General features: G+C 48.5%; 1 protein-coding gene across 1 annotated transcript; it reads left to right on the forward strand.

The window, feature by feature from the left end:
- Positions 1-230: 230 nt before the first annotated feature.
- On the forward strand, positions 231-7,106 carry fbxl22 (F-box and leucine-rich repeat protein 22; the record flags this gene model as incomplete). The annotated part of the gene is made up of 2 exons (XM_084200498.1): positions 231-607; positions 6,749-7,106. The coding sequence occupies 2 exons, from the start codon at positions 231-233 to the stop codon at positions 7,104-7,106; spliced, it is 735 nt and encodes a 244-aa protein (XP_084056624.1).
- Between the last annotated feature and the right edge of the window lie 7,115 nt (positions 7,107-14,221).

Raw genomic sequence — 14,221 nt, forward strand, 5'->3', positions numbered from 1 at the left:
ACCCTGCTCTCAGCTCTCAGCCTGGCCTGAGAAGGCATCATATATCCAGGCAGGACAATACAGTCCATTGCTGCTGCCTTCATTGTAGCCTGGTGGCAGCTGGTCGGTGGTAAACCTTGGGGTTCTGGAGGATCAGCCGAGGCCTCTCTCTCTCTCTCTCTCTGTCCATCGGAGCCAGTCTTTCTGTGTCTCTGTCTGCCTGGCGTCCCCTCACCATGCAGCCTTCCACCATGGACCCCAGCACCACCAAGCTCATCCAGCCTACTGTGGACCTCACCATCACCCAGTTGAACCAGGAGTGTCTCCTCCACCTCCTCTCCTACTTGGATAAAGACAGTTGTAGGTCTCTCTCCCTGACCTGCCATCGGCTCAGACAGGTCTACCTGGACCCCAGGCTGTGGTCACTGCTTCTGTTCCGCTCCCCCTCTGAGCTGAGGAGAGATAACTATGTGTTAGGACCGTCGCTGCGCTATCTGGCTGTCACCTGGCACAGCTCCAGGGTCAAGGTATGCAACGTAGAGGACTGGATGAAGAATCAGTTCCAGAAGGATCTCTGTAGAAAACATGAGAGTCTGGTCAGCAGCTTCCTGGAACGCGTCTGTACCGTGTGAGTAATTACGTCTGTTTCTGTTTATATACACTACGGGTCAGTTTTAGAACACCGACTCATTCAAGGGTTTTTCTTTATTTTTACTATTTTCTACATTGTATAATAATAGTGAAGACATAAAAACTATGAAGTAACACATATGGAATCATGTAGTAACCAAAAAAGTGCTAAACAAATCAAAATATATTTTATATTTGAGATTCTTCAAATAGCCACCCCTTTGCCTTGATGACAGCTTTGCACACTCTTGGCATTCTCTCAACCAGCTTCATGAGGTAGTCACCTGGAATGCGTTTCAATTAACTAGTGTGCCTTGTTAATTTGTGGAATTTCTTTCCTTCTTAATGCGTTTGAGCCAATCAGTTGTGTTGTGACAAGGTGGGGGGGTATACAGAAGATAGTCCTATTTGGTAAAAGACCAAGTCCATATTATGGCAAGAACAGCTCAAATAAGCAAAGAGAAATGACCGTCCATCACTACTTTAAGACATGAAGGTCAGTCAATGTTCTCAGGAATGGAATACCCAGAGTTACCTCTGCTGCAGAGGATAAGTTCATTGGAGTTACCAGACTCAGAAATTGCAGCCCAAATAAATGCTTCACAGAGTTCAAGTAACAGACACATCTCAACATCAACTGGCTAGAGAAGACTGTGTGAATCAGGCTGTCATTGTCACATTGCTTAATGTTGGTCTCTAGTCCTTCCTCCCTCCAGGTCTTGTTAGCTTAGTACCAGCCTTAACCTTGGTCTCTAGTCCTTCCTCCCTCCAGGTCTCGTTAGCTTAGTACCAGCCTTAACCTTGGTCTCTAGTCCTTCCTCCCTCCAGGTCTCGTTAGCTTACTACCAGCCTTAACCTTGGTCTCTAGTCCTTCCTCCCTCCAGGTCTCGTTAGCTTAGTACCAGCCTTAACCTTGGTCTCTAGTCCTTCCTCCCTCCAGGTCTCGTTAGCTTAGTACCAGCCTTAACCTTGGTCTCTAGTCCTTCCTCCCTCCAGGTCTCGTTAGCTTAGTACCAGCCTTAACCTTGGTCTCTAGTCCTTCCTCCCTCCAGGTCTCGTTAGCTTAGTACCAGCCTTAACCTTGGTCTCTAGTCCTTCCTCCCTCCAGGTCTCGTTAGCTTAGTACCAGCCTTAACGTTGGTCTCTAGTCCTTCCTCCCTCCAGGTCTCGTTAGCTTAGTACCAGCCTTAACCTTGGTCTCTAGTCCTTCCTCCCTCCAGGTCTCGTTAGCTTAGTACCAGCCTTAACCTTGGTCTCTAGTCCTTCCTCCCTTCAGGTCTCGTTAGCTTAGTACCAGCCTTAACGTTGGTCTCTAGTCCTTCCTCCCTCCAGGTCTCGTTAGCTTAGTACCAGCCTTAACCTTGGTCTCTAGTCCTTCCTCCCTCCAGGTCTCGTTAGCTTAGTACCAGCCTTAACCTTGGTCTCTAGTCCTTCCTCCCTCCAGGTCTCGTTAGCTTAGTACCAGCCTTAACATTGGTCTCTAGTCCTTCCTCCCTCCAGGTCTCGTTAGCTTAGTACCAGCCTTAACCTTGGTCTCTAGTCCTTCCACCCTCCAGGTCTCGTTAGCTTAGTACCAGCCTTAACCTTGGTCTCTAGTCCATCCTCCCTCCAGGTCTCGTTAGCTTAGTACCAGCCTTAACCTTGGTCTCTAGTCCATCCTCCCTCCAGGTCTCGTTAGCTTAGTACCAGCCTTAACCTTGGTCTCTAGTCCTTCCACCCTCCCTTCAGGTCTCGTTAGCTTAGTACCAGCCTTAACCTTGGTCTCTAGTCCTTCCTCCCTCCAGGTCTCGTTAGCTTAGTACCAGCCTTAACCTTGGTCTCTAGTCCTTCCTCCCTCCAGGTCTCGTTAGCTTAGTACCAGCCTTAACCTTGGTCTCTAGTCCATCCTCCCTCCAGTTCTCGTTAGCTTAGTACCAGCCTTAACCTTGGTCTCTAGTCCTTCCACCCTCCAGGTCTCGTTAGCTTAGTACCAGCCTTAAACTTGGTCTCTAGTCCATCCTCCCTCCAGGTCTCGTTAGCTTAGTACCAGCCTTAACCTTGGTCTCTAGTCCTTCCACCCTCCCTTCAGGTCTCGTTAGCTTAGTACCAGCCTTAACCTTGGTCTCTAGTCCTTCCTCCCTCCAGGTCTCGTTAGCTTAGTACCAGCCTTAACCTTGGTCTCTAGTCCTTCCTCCCTCCAGGTCTCGTTAGCTTAGTACCAGCCTTAACCTTGGTCTCTAGTCCATCCTCCCTCCAGGTCTCGTTAGCTTAGTACCAGCCTTAACCTTGGTCTCTAGTCCTTCCACCCTCCAGGTCTCGTTAGCTTAGTACCAGCCTTAACCTTGGTCTCTAGTCCTTCCACCCTCCAGGTCTCGTTAGCTTAGTACCAGCCTTAACCTTGGTCTCTAGTCCTTCCTCCCTCCAGGTCTCGTTAGCTTAGTACAAGCCTTAACCTTGGTCTCTAGTCCTTCCTCCCTCCAGGTCTCGTTAGCTTAGTACCAGCCTTAACCTTGGTCTCTAGTCCTTCCTCCCTCCAGGTCTCGTTAGCTTAGTACCAGCCTTAACCTTGGTCTCTAGTCCATCCTCCCTCCAGGTCTCGTTAGCTTAGTACCAGCCTTAACCTTGGTCTCTAGTCCTTCCTCCCTCCAGGTCTCGTTAGCTTAGTACCAGCCTTAACCTTGGTCTCTAGTCCTTCCACCCTCCCTTCAGGTCTCGTTAGCTTAGTACCAGCCTTAACCTTGGTCTCTAGTCCTTCCTCCCTCCAGGTCTCGTTAGCTTAGTACCAGCCTTAACCTTGGTCTCTAGTCCTTCCTCCCTCCAGGTCTCGTTAGCTTAGTACCAGCCTTAACCTTGGTCTCTAGTCCTTCCACCCTCCAGGTCTCGTTAGCTTAGTACCAGCCTTAACCTTGGTCTCTAGTCCTTCCTCCCTCCAGGTCTCGTTAGCTTAGTACCAGCCTTAACCTTGGTCTCTAGTCCCCCCTCCCTCCAGGTCTCGTTAGCTTAGTACCAGCCTTAACCTTGGTCTCTAGTCCTTCCTCCCTCCAGGTCTCGTTAGCTTAGTACCAGCCTTAACCTTGGTCTCTAGTCCTTCCTCCCTTCAGGTCTCGTTAGCTTAGTACCAGCCTTAACGTTGGTCTCTAGTCCTTCCTCCCTCCAGGTCTCGTTAGCTTAGTACCAGCCTTAACCTTGGTCTCTAGTCCTTCCTCCCTCCAGGTCTCGTTAGCTTAGTACCAGCCTTAACCTTGGTCTCTAGTCCTTCCTCCCTCCAGGTCTCGTTAGCTTAGTACCAGCCTTAACCTTGGTCTCTAGTCCTTCCTCCCTCCAGGTCTCGTTAGCTTAGTACCAGCCTTAACCTTGGTCTCTAGTCCTTCCACCCTCCAGGTCTCGTTAGCTTAGTACCAGCCTTAACCTTGGTCTCTAGTCCATCCTCCCTCCAGGTCTCGTTAGCTTAGTACCAGCCTTAACCTTGGTCTCTAGTCCATCCTCCCTCCAGGTCTCGTTAGCTTAGTACCAGCCTTAACCTTGGTCTCTAGTCCTTCCACCCTCCCTTCAGGTCTCGTTAGCTTAGTACCAGCCTTAACCTTGGTCTCTAGTCCTTCCTCCCTCCAGGTCTCGTTAGCTTAGTACCAGCCTTAACCTTGGTCTCTAGTCCTTCCTCCCTCCAGGTCTCGTTAGCTTAGTACCAGCCTTAACCTTGGTCTCTAGTCCATCCTCCCTCCAGTTCTCGTTAGCTTAGTACCAGCCTTAACCTTGGTCTCTAGTCCTTCCACCCTCCAGGTCTCGTTAGCTTAGTACCAGCCTTAACCTTGGTCTCTAGTCCATCCTCCCTCCAGGTCTCGTTAGCTTAGTACCAGCCTTAACCTTGGTCTCTAGTCCTTCCACCCTCCCTTCAGGTCTCGTTAGCTTAGTACCAGCCTTAACCTTGGTCTCTAGTCCTTCCTCCCTCCAGGTCTCGTTAGCTTAGTACCAGCCTTAACCTTGGTCTCTAGTCCTTCCTCCCTCCAGGTCTCGTTAGCTTAGTACCAGCCTTAACCTTGGTCTCTAGTCCATCCTCCCTCCAGGTCTCGTTAGCTTAGTACCAGCCTTAACCTTGGTCTCTAGTCCTTCCACCCTCCAGGTCTCGTTAGCTTAGTACCAGCCTTAACCTTGGTCTCTAGTCCTTCCACCCTCCAGGTCTCGTTAGCTTAGTACCAGCCTTAACCTTGGTCTCTAGTCCTTCCTCCCTCCAGGTCTCGTTAGCTTAGTACCAGCCTTAACCTTGGTCTCTAGTCCTTCCTCCCTCCAGGTCTCGTTAGCTTAGTACCAGCCTTAACCTTGGTCTCTAGTCCTTCCTCCCTCCAGGTCTCGTTAGCTTAGTACCAGCCTTAACCTTGGTCTCTAGTCCATCCTCCCTCCAGGTCTCGTTAGCTTAGTACCAGCCTTAACCTTGGTCTCTAGTCCTTCCTCCCTCCAGGTCTCGTTAGCTTAGTACCAGCCTTAACCTTGGTCTCTAGTCCTTCCACCCTCCCTTCAGGTCTCGTTAGCTTAGTACCAGCCTTAACCTTGGTCTCTAGTCCTTCCTCCCTCCAGGTCTCGTTAGCTTAGTACCAGCCTTAACCTTGGTCTCTAGTCCTTCCTCCCTCCAGGTCTCGTTAGCTTAGTACCAGCCTTAACCTTGGTCTCTAGTCCTTCCACCCTCCAGGTCTCGTTAGCTTAGTACCAGCCTTAACCTTGGTCTCTAGTCCTTCCTCCCTTCAGGTCTCGTTAGCTTAGTACCAGCCTTAACCTTGGTCTCTAGTCCTCCCTCCCTCCAGGTCTCGTTAGCTTAGTACCAGCCTTAACCTTGGTCTCTAGTCCTTCCACCCTCCAGGTCTCGTTAGCTTAGTACCAGCCTTAACCTTGGTCTCTAGTCCTTCCTCCCTCCAGGTCTCGTTAGCTTAGTACCAGCCTTAACCTTGGTCTCTAGTCCTTCCACCCTCCAGGTCTCGTTAGCTTAGTACCAGCCTTAACCTTGGTCTCTAGTCCTTCCACCCTCCAGGTCTCGTTAGCTTAGTACCAGCCTTAACCTTGGTCTCTAGTCCTTCCACCCTCCAGGTCTCGTTAGCTTAGTACCAGCCTTAACCTTGGTCTCTAGTCCTTCCTCCCTCCAGGTCTCGTTAGCTTAGTACCAGCCTTAACCTTGGTCTCTAGTCCTCCCTCCCTCCAGGTCTCGTTAGCTTAGTACCAGCCTTAACCTTGGTCTCTAGTCCTTCCTCCCTTCAGGTCTCGTTAGCTTAGTACCAGCCTTAACCTTGGTCTCTAGTCCTTCCACCCTCCAGGTCTCGTTAGCTTAGTACCAGCCTTAACCTTGGTCTCTAGTCCTTCCTCCCTCCAGGTCTCGTTAGCTTAGTACCAGCCTTAACCTTGGTCTCTAGTCCTTCCTCCCTCCAGGTCTTGTTAGCTTAGTACCAGCCTTAACCTTGGTCTCTAGTCCATCCTCCCTCCAGGTCTTGTTAGCTTAGTACCAGCCTTAACCTTGGTCTCTAGTCCTTCCTCCCTCCAGGTCTCTTTAGCTTAGTACCAGCCTTAACCTTGGTCTCTAGTCCTTCCACCCTCCCTTCAGGTCTCGTTAGCTTAGTACCAGCCTTAACCTTGGTCTCTAGTCCTTCCTCCCTCCAGGTCTCGTTAGCTTAGTACCAGCCTTAACCTTGGTCTCTAGTCCTTCCTCCCTCCAGGTCTCGTTAGCTTAGTACCAGCCTTAACTTTGGTCTCTAATCCTTCCTCCCTCCAGGTCTCGTTAGCTTAGTACCAGCCTTAACCTTGGTCTCTAGTCCTTCCACCCTCCAGGTCTCGTTAGCTTAGTACCAGCCTTAACCTTGGTCTCTAGTCCTTCCTCCCTCCAGGTCTCGTTAGCTTAGTACCAGCCTTAACCTTGGTCTCTAGTCCTTCCTCCCTTCAGGTCTCTATCTGATTGCTACTGTAGATCATGTTATGTATGCTTTATAACCACACATACACTTTTCCTACTAGCACTAACTTTGCTGATAACTTCTTTACTGAGGAAAAAATGTACTTACTATGACTGTGATATGTGGTTGTCTCACCTCTCTTAAGATGAATGCACTAACTGTAAGTCGCTCTGGATAAGAGTCCCTGCTAAATGACTAAAATGTCAAATGTTAATTATCCTTCCTTTCTCCAGGTGTCCTAACCTCCTGTCCCTGACCCTGTCTGGCTGCGGTCATATTTCAGACCAGGAAGTGATCTGTGTTCTGCAGAGCTGCAGTCGGCTCCGCTCCCTCCGTCTGGAGAACTGTGTCCGGGTCACAGACCTCACCCTGCAGGCCCTGGTGCTTCACGGGGTCGGGCTCCACCAGGTCACAGTGGACTTCTGCCGTAACGTTACCAAGGCAGGGCTGGAGACGGTCAGGGAAAGACGGCCGGACATTAGGCTGACCGCTGAGAGGAGCGCAGGGATGATACCAGATATTAAACCGGACAAGAGGACGCAGCAACCAGTCAGACGGAGGCTTCTGCAGAAGGTCCTAATGTTCTCCTGATGACATCACTACAGTTCTCCTGATGAGAGGCTGCAGATGATGACCATAGACTTAACCACAGAACTGCTTCCCAAATGGTACCCTATTCCCTATGTAGTGCACTACTTTAGACCATGGCCCATAGCGCTCTGGTAAATAGTAGTGCACTATGTTGGGAATATTTGGGACACAGACGTCGTTTCACCACCAGGGGGCAGTGTTGTAATGTCTACAGTTTCACCACCAGGGGGCAGTGTTGTAATGTCTACAGTTTCACCACCAGGGGGCAGTGTTGTAATGTCTACAGTTCCACCACCAGGAGGCAGTGTTGTAATGTCTACAGTTCCACCACCAGGAGGCAGTGTTGTAATGTCTACAGTTTCACCACCAGGAGGCAGTGTTGTAATGTCTACAGATGAATGACCTCCCAAAGGGTTGCTGTTTAACCCTCCATGTTTCAGTCTTATTGATCCAAAATAGTTTTGTTTTTGAAGTTATCATTTTTAAAAACTTTATACTGATTTTTATTTGAGGTGTTTTATACTTTGTGTCGTTGGGTTTTATGCTGAGATTTGATGATTTGTTTAAATATTTGTTTAATTGTATTGAACACTAACTGTGGATGTCACAGTTGAGGTCACTGACTGAATGTAGGCCTCTTTCTCAATGTTCTATAAACTGACTGAGTCATCCAGCTCTGAGTCATCCAGCTCCTCACGTTTCTTTCCAATAAAATAACAGTGCAGTGCAGCCCATGAGGAGGGGAGAGGAGAGGAAGGGAAGGGAGGGGAGAGGAGAGGAGGGGGGGAGAGGAGAGGAGAGGAGAGGAGAGGAGAGGAGAGGAGAGGAGAGGAGAGGAGGGAGAGGAGAGGAGGGAGGGGAGAGGAGGGGAGGGGGGGTGAGGAGGGGAGAGGAGAGGAGGGAGAGGAGAGGAGGGAGGGGAGAGGAGGGGAGGGGGGTGCAGCCCATGTTGGACCAATTCCCATTAGAACACATTACGTTGCTTCCTTTACTGGACTCTGTAGTGCCTAGTTACCAACATGTCCTCCCTAGGAGGGGGAGGGGGGTGAGGAGGGTGAGGGGGTGAGGAGGGGGAGGGGGTGAGGAGGGGAGAGGAGGGGGAGGGGGGTGAGGAGGGTGAGGGGGTGAGGAGGGGAGAGGAGGGGGAGGGGGTGAGGAGAGGAGGAGAGGGGGGGGTGAGGAGGGGGAGGGGGTGAGGAGGGGGGAGGAGGGGGTGAGGAGGGGGGAGGAGGGGGAGGGAGAGAGGAGGAGGGGTGAGGAGGGGGTGAGGAGAGGAGGGGAGGGGGGGTGAGGAGGGGAGAGGAGGGGGGGGAGAGGAGGGGGGGGGTGAGGAGGAGAGGAGGGGGGTGAGGAGAGGAGGGGAGGGGGGGGTGAGGAGAGGAGGGGAGGGGGGGGTGAGGAGGAGAGGAGGGGAGGGGAGGGGAGGAGGAGAGGAGGGGAGGGGAGGGGGTGAGGAGGAGAGGAGGGGAGGAGGGGAGGGGGGTGAGGAGGAGAGGAGGGGAGGGGGGTGAGGAGGATAGGAGGGGGGTGAGGAGGATAGGAGGGGGGTGAGGAGGATAGGGGAGGGGAGGGGAGGGGGGGGTGAGGAGGAGGCTGTTGCTTTTTTTGTTGTCTCTCTGCAGCAGAGACATTAACGTCACGTTTTACCCGTTTTACATGTTAGTCATTTAGCAGACGCTCTTCTCCAGAGAGACCTGGTGCATTCCTCTGAAGATAGCTAGGTGGGACAACCACTTATCACAGTGCATTTTTCCTCAAAGTAGCTTTCAGCAAAGTCAGAGCTAGTAGGGAAAAGTGTGAGTTTTAGTTCATGAATGGCAGGGTGTTTTTAAGATACTCTTTGAAGAGGTAGGGTTTCAGACGTTTTCAGAAAAAATGGGCAGGGACTCTGCTGTCCTAGCGTCAGGGGAAAGCTCGTTCCACCATTGGGGTACCAGGACCCAGAAGATCTTGGACTGGAAAGGTGTTTAGTTTAATTTATTAGGATCCCCATTAGCTACTGCACATGCAGCAGTTATTCTTCCTGGGGTCCACATAAAACGTCATGCAGCAAGACAATGATCCAAAACACTCAATCAAGTCTACAAGAAAATGGCTTAAAAATAACACATTTGAAGTTTTGGAATGGCCTAGATGCTGTGGCAGGACTTGAAATGAGCAGTTCATGCTTGAAAAACCCACAAATGTCGCTGAGTTAAAGCAGTTCCTCCACAGTGATGTGATCAACAAAAACAGGAAGCGTTTGGTTGGAGTCATTGCAGCTAAAGGTGGCACAACCAGTTATTGAGTGGAAGGGGGCAATTACTTTTCACACAGGGGAAGCATTTCACACAGGGGTGTTGCATAACTTTGTTAAATAATTAAAATAAGTGGCCATTATTTAACTTTTAGATGTGTTTGTATTGTTGTGTATTGGTAGATATTACTGCACTGTTGGAGCTAGGAACACAAGCATTTCACTACAACCGCAATAACATCTGCTAAACATGTGTATGTGACCAATAACATTTGTTTTGATGTTAGAGAAGCTTCCAGAAGAACACTCTGGGTTCTACTGGATTTACATTCACGTCATCTAGCTCTTATCCAGAGCGACTTACAGTTAGTGAGTTATTATTATTATTATTTAATTTTTTTCTGGCCCCCCCGTGGGAATCGAACCCACAACCCTGGCGTTGCAAACGCCATGCTCTACCAACTGAGCTACCAACAAATCAAAATGTATTTGTCACATGCGCCGAATACAACAGGTGTTGACCTTACAGTGATATGCTTACTTACAGCCCTTAACCAACAGTGCAGTTTTAAGAAAGAATACCAAAAAGAAATCACTAAAAAATTGAATATAAAATAATACGAAATAAAAGTAACACATTTCATGGCTACAGACGTCAGTGCTACGGGTCGGTAGTCATTTAGGGAGGTTACCTTAGTGTTCTTGGGCACAGGGACTATGGTGGTCTGCTTGAAACATGTTGGTATTACAGACTCAGACAGGGAGAGGTTGAAAATGTCAGTGAAGACACTTGCCAGTTGGTCAGCACATGCTCGGAGTACACGTCCTGGTAATCCATCTGGCCCTGCGGCCTTGTGAATGTTGACCTGCTTAAAAGTCTTACTCACATCGGCTACGGAGAGCGTGATCACACAGTCGTCCGGAACAGCTGGTGCTCTCATGCATGCTTCAGTGTTGCTTGCCTCGAAGCGAGCATAGAAGTGGTTTAGCTCGTCTGAAAGTCTTGTGTCACTGGGCAGCTCGCGGCTGTGCTTCCCTTTGTAGTCTGTAATAGTTTTCAAGTCCTGCCACATCTGACGAGCGTCAGAGCCAGTGTAGTACGATTCAATCTTAGTCCTGTATTGACTCTTTGCCTCTTTGATGATTCGTCGGAGGGCATAGCGGGATTTCTTATAAGCGTCCGGGTTAGAGTCCCGTTCCTTGAAAGCGGCAGCTCTACCCTTTTAGCTCAGTGCGGATGTTTCCTGTAATCCATGGCTTCTGGTTGGGGTATGTACGTACGGTCACTGTGGGGACGATGTCATCGATGCACTTATTGATGAAGCCAGTGACTGATGTGGTGTACTCCTCAATGACATCGGAAGAATCCCAGAACATATTCCAGTCTGTGCTAGCAAAACAGTCCTGTAGCTTAGCATCTGCATCATCTGACAACTTTTTTATTAACCGAGTCACTGATGCTTCCTGCTTTAGTTTTTGCTTATAAGCAGGAATCAGGAGGATAGAATTATGGTCAGATTTGCCAAATGGAGGGCGAGGGAGAGCTTTGGCGTCTCTGTGTGTGGAGTAAAGGTGGTCTAGAGTTTTTTTCCCTCTGGTTGCACATTTAACATGCTGGTAGAAATTAGGTAGAACGGATTTAAGTTTCCCTGCATTAAAGTCCCCGGCCACTAGGAGTGCTGCCTCTGGATGAGCGTTTTCCTGTTTACTTATGGCCTTATACTGTTCATTTAGTGCAGTCTTAGTGCCAGCACCGGTTTGTTGTGGTAAATAGACAGCTACAAAGAATATAGATGAAAACTCTCTTGGTAGATAGTGGGACTACAGCTTATCATGAGATACTCTACCTCAGGCGAGCAAAACCTCGATACTTCCTTAGTATTTGATTTTGTGCACCAGCTGTTGTTTACAAATATACACAGACCGCCACCCCTTGTCTTACCAAGTCGAGGCTGCTGTTCTATCCTGCAGATACAGTGTATAACCCGCCAGCTGTATGTTATCCATGTCGTCGTTCAGCCACGACTCGGTGAAACATAAGATATTACAGTTTTTAATGTCCCGTTGTTAGGATATTCCTGCCTGTAGTTCGTCCACTTTATTATCAAGCGATTGTAAATTGGCCAATAGTATCGATGGAAAAGGCAGATTAGCCACTCGTGACCGGCTCCTTACCAAGCACCCCGATCTGCTTCCGCGATATCTCCTTTTCTTTCTACTGTGAATGACGGGGATGAGGGCCCTGTCGGGTGTCTGGAGAAAATCCCTCTCGTCAGACTCATTAAAGAAAAATTATTTGTCCAGTTCAAGGTGAGTAATCGCTGTTCTGATGTCCAGAAGTTATTTTCGGTCATAAGAGACGGTAGCAGCAACATTATGTACAAAATAAGTTACAAACAATGCGAAAAAACACACAAAATAGTTGGTTAGGAGCCCGTAAAACGGCAGCCATCCCCTCCGGTACCATTCTCAATAGTTCCCCATTTAGCTTGTCTGTACCTGGTGGCTTATCATTGATGAATAACGACCGTTTTTCCACCTCTTCCACACAAACCTGACCAAATTCATAACAGCAATCCTTCTCTTCCATTATTAGATCTTCAATACACAAATATGATGGTTCACTGTTCAATGTTGTCATTCCATTTCACAGTTTGTCCACTTTACTGAAATTATTGGCTATATCAAAATGATCCATCAACTTCAATGAATGATGGAGATTAATTGGCCATAATATATATATATATATATATATATATATATATATATATATATATTGTTAAGTTTAGTCACAAAATGCACCACCAGTATATACAGTGGGGAGAAAAAGTATTTGATAGGTTTTCCTACTTACAAAGCATGTAGAGGTCTGTAATTTTTATCATAGGTACACTTCAACTGTGAGAGACGGAATCTAAAACAAAAATCCAGAAAATCACATTGTATGATTTTTAAATAATTAATTTGCATTTTATTGCATGCAAGTTTTTGATACATCAGAAAAGCAGAACTTAATATTTGGTACAGAAACCTTTGTTTGCAATTACAGAGATCATATGTTTCCTGTAGGTCTTGACCAGGTTTGCACACACTGCACAGGCATTTTGGCCCACTCCTCCATACAGACCTTCTCCAGATCCTTCAGGTTTCGGGGCTGTCTCTGGGCAATACGGACTTTCAGCTCCCTCCAAAGATTTCTATAGGGTTCAGGTCTGGAGACTGGCTAGGCCACTCCAGGACCTTGAGATGCTTCTTACGGAGCCACTCCTTAGTTGCCCTGGCTGTGTGTTTCGGGTCGTTGTCATGCTGGAAGACCCAGCCACGACCCATCTTCAATGCTCTTACTGAGGGAAGGAGGTTGTTGGCCAAGATCTCGCGATACATGGCCCCATCCATCCTCCCCTCAATACGGTGCAGTCGTCCTGTCCCCTTTGGACCTTAACCTCCCGAGTGGCGCAGTGGTCTAAGGCACTGCATCGCAGTGCTAGCTGTGCCACTAGAGATCCTGGTTCGAATCCAGGCTCTGTCGTAGCCGGCCGCGACCGGGAGACCCATGGGGCGGCGCACAATTGGCCCAGCGTCGTCCAGGTTAGGGGAGGGAATGGCCGGCAGGGATGTAGCTCAGTTGGTAGAGCATGGCGTTTGCAACGCCAGGGTTGAGGGTTCGATTCCCACGGGGCGCCAGTATGAAAAAAATAATGTATGCATTCACTAACTGTAAGTCGCTCTGGATAAGAGCGTCTGCTAAATGACTAAAATCTAATCTAAATCTTTGCAGAAAAGCATCCCCAAATAATGATGTTTCCACCTCCATGCTTCACGGTTGGGATGGTGTTCTTGGGGTTGTACTCATCCTTCTTCTTCCTCCAAACACGGCGAGTGGAGTTTAGACCAAAAAGCTATATTTTTGTCTCATCAGACCACATGACCTTCTCCCATTCCTCCTCTGGATCATCCAGATGGTCATTGGCAAACTTCAGACGGGCCTGGACATGCGCTGGTTTGAGCAGGGGGACCTTGCGTGCGCTGCAGGATTTTAATCCATGACGGCGTAGTGTGTTACTAATGGTTTTCTTTGAGACTGTGGTCCCAACTCTCTTCAGGTCATTGACCAGGTCCTGCCGTGTAGTTCTGGGCTGATCCCTCACCTTCCTCATGATCATTGATGCCCCACGAGGTGAGATCTTGCATGGAGCCCCAGACCAAGGGTGATTGACCGTCATCTTGAACTTCTTCAATTTTCTAATAATTGCGCCAACAGTTGTTGCCTTCTCACCAAGCTGCTTGCCTATTGTCCTGTAGCCCATCCCAGCCTTGTGCAGGTCTACAATGTTATCCCTGATGTCCTTACACAGCTCTCTGGTCTTGGCCATTGTGGAGAGGTTGGAGTCTGTTTGATTGAGTGTGTGGACAGGTGTCTTTTATACAGGTAACGAGTTCAAACAGGTGCAGTTAATACAGGTAATGAGTGGAGAACAGGAGGGCTTCTTAAAGAAAAACTAACAGGTCTGTGAGAGCCGGAATTCTTACTGGTTGGTAGGTGATCAAATACTTATGTCATGCAATAAAATGCAAATTAATTAATTAATTGATTTTTGTTTTAGATTCCGTCTCTCACAGTTGAAGTGTACCTATGAAAAAAATTACAGACCTCTACATGCTTTGTAAGTAGGAAAACCTGCAAAATCGGCAGTGTATCAAATACTTGTTCTCCCCATTGTATATATATATTGTTAAGTTTAGTCGCAAAATGTTTCAATGTACAGTATGTCAACCAATCAGCTGAGCAGCCTTACTTTTTTTTCACCTCTTTTCCATAATTTCTTTGAAACATTTGTTCAGTTCATCATCGATCCAACAGTTCACAGTTTCTTAACAG

This window comes from Coregonus lavaretus, assembly GCF_964263955.1.
Source record: "Coregonus lavaretus genome assembly, contig: HAP1_SCAFFOLD_515, whole genome shotgun sequence".
NCBI classification, from domain to species: domain Eukaryota; kingdom Metazoa; phylum Chordata; class Actinopteri; order Salmoniformes; family Salmonidae; genus Coregonus; species Coregonus lavaretus.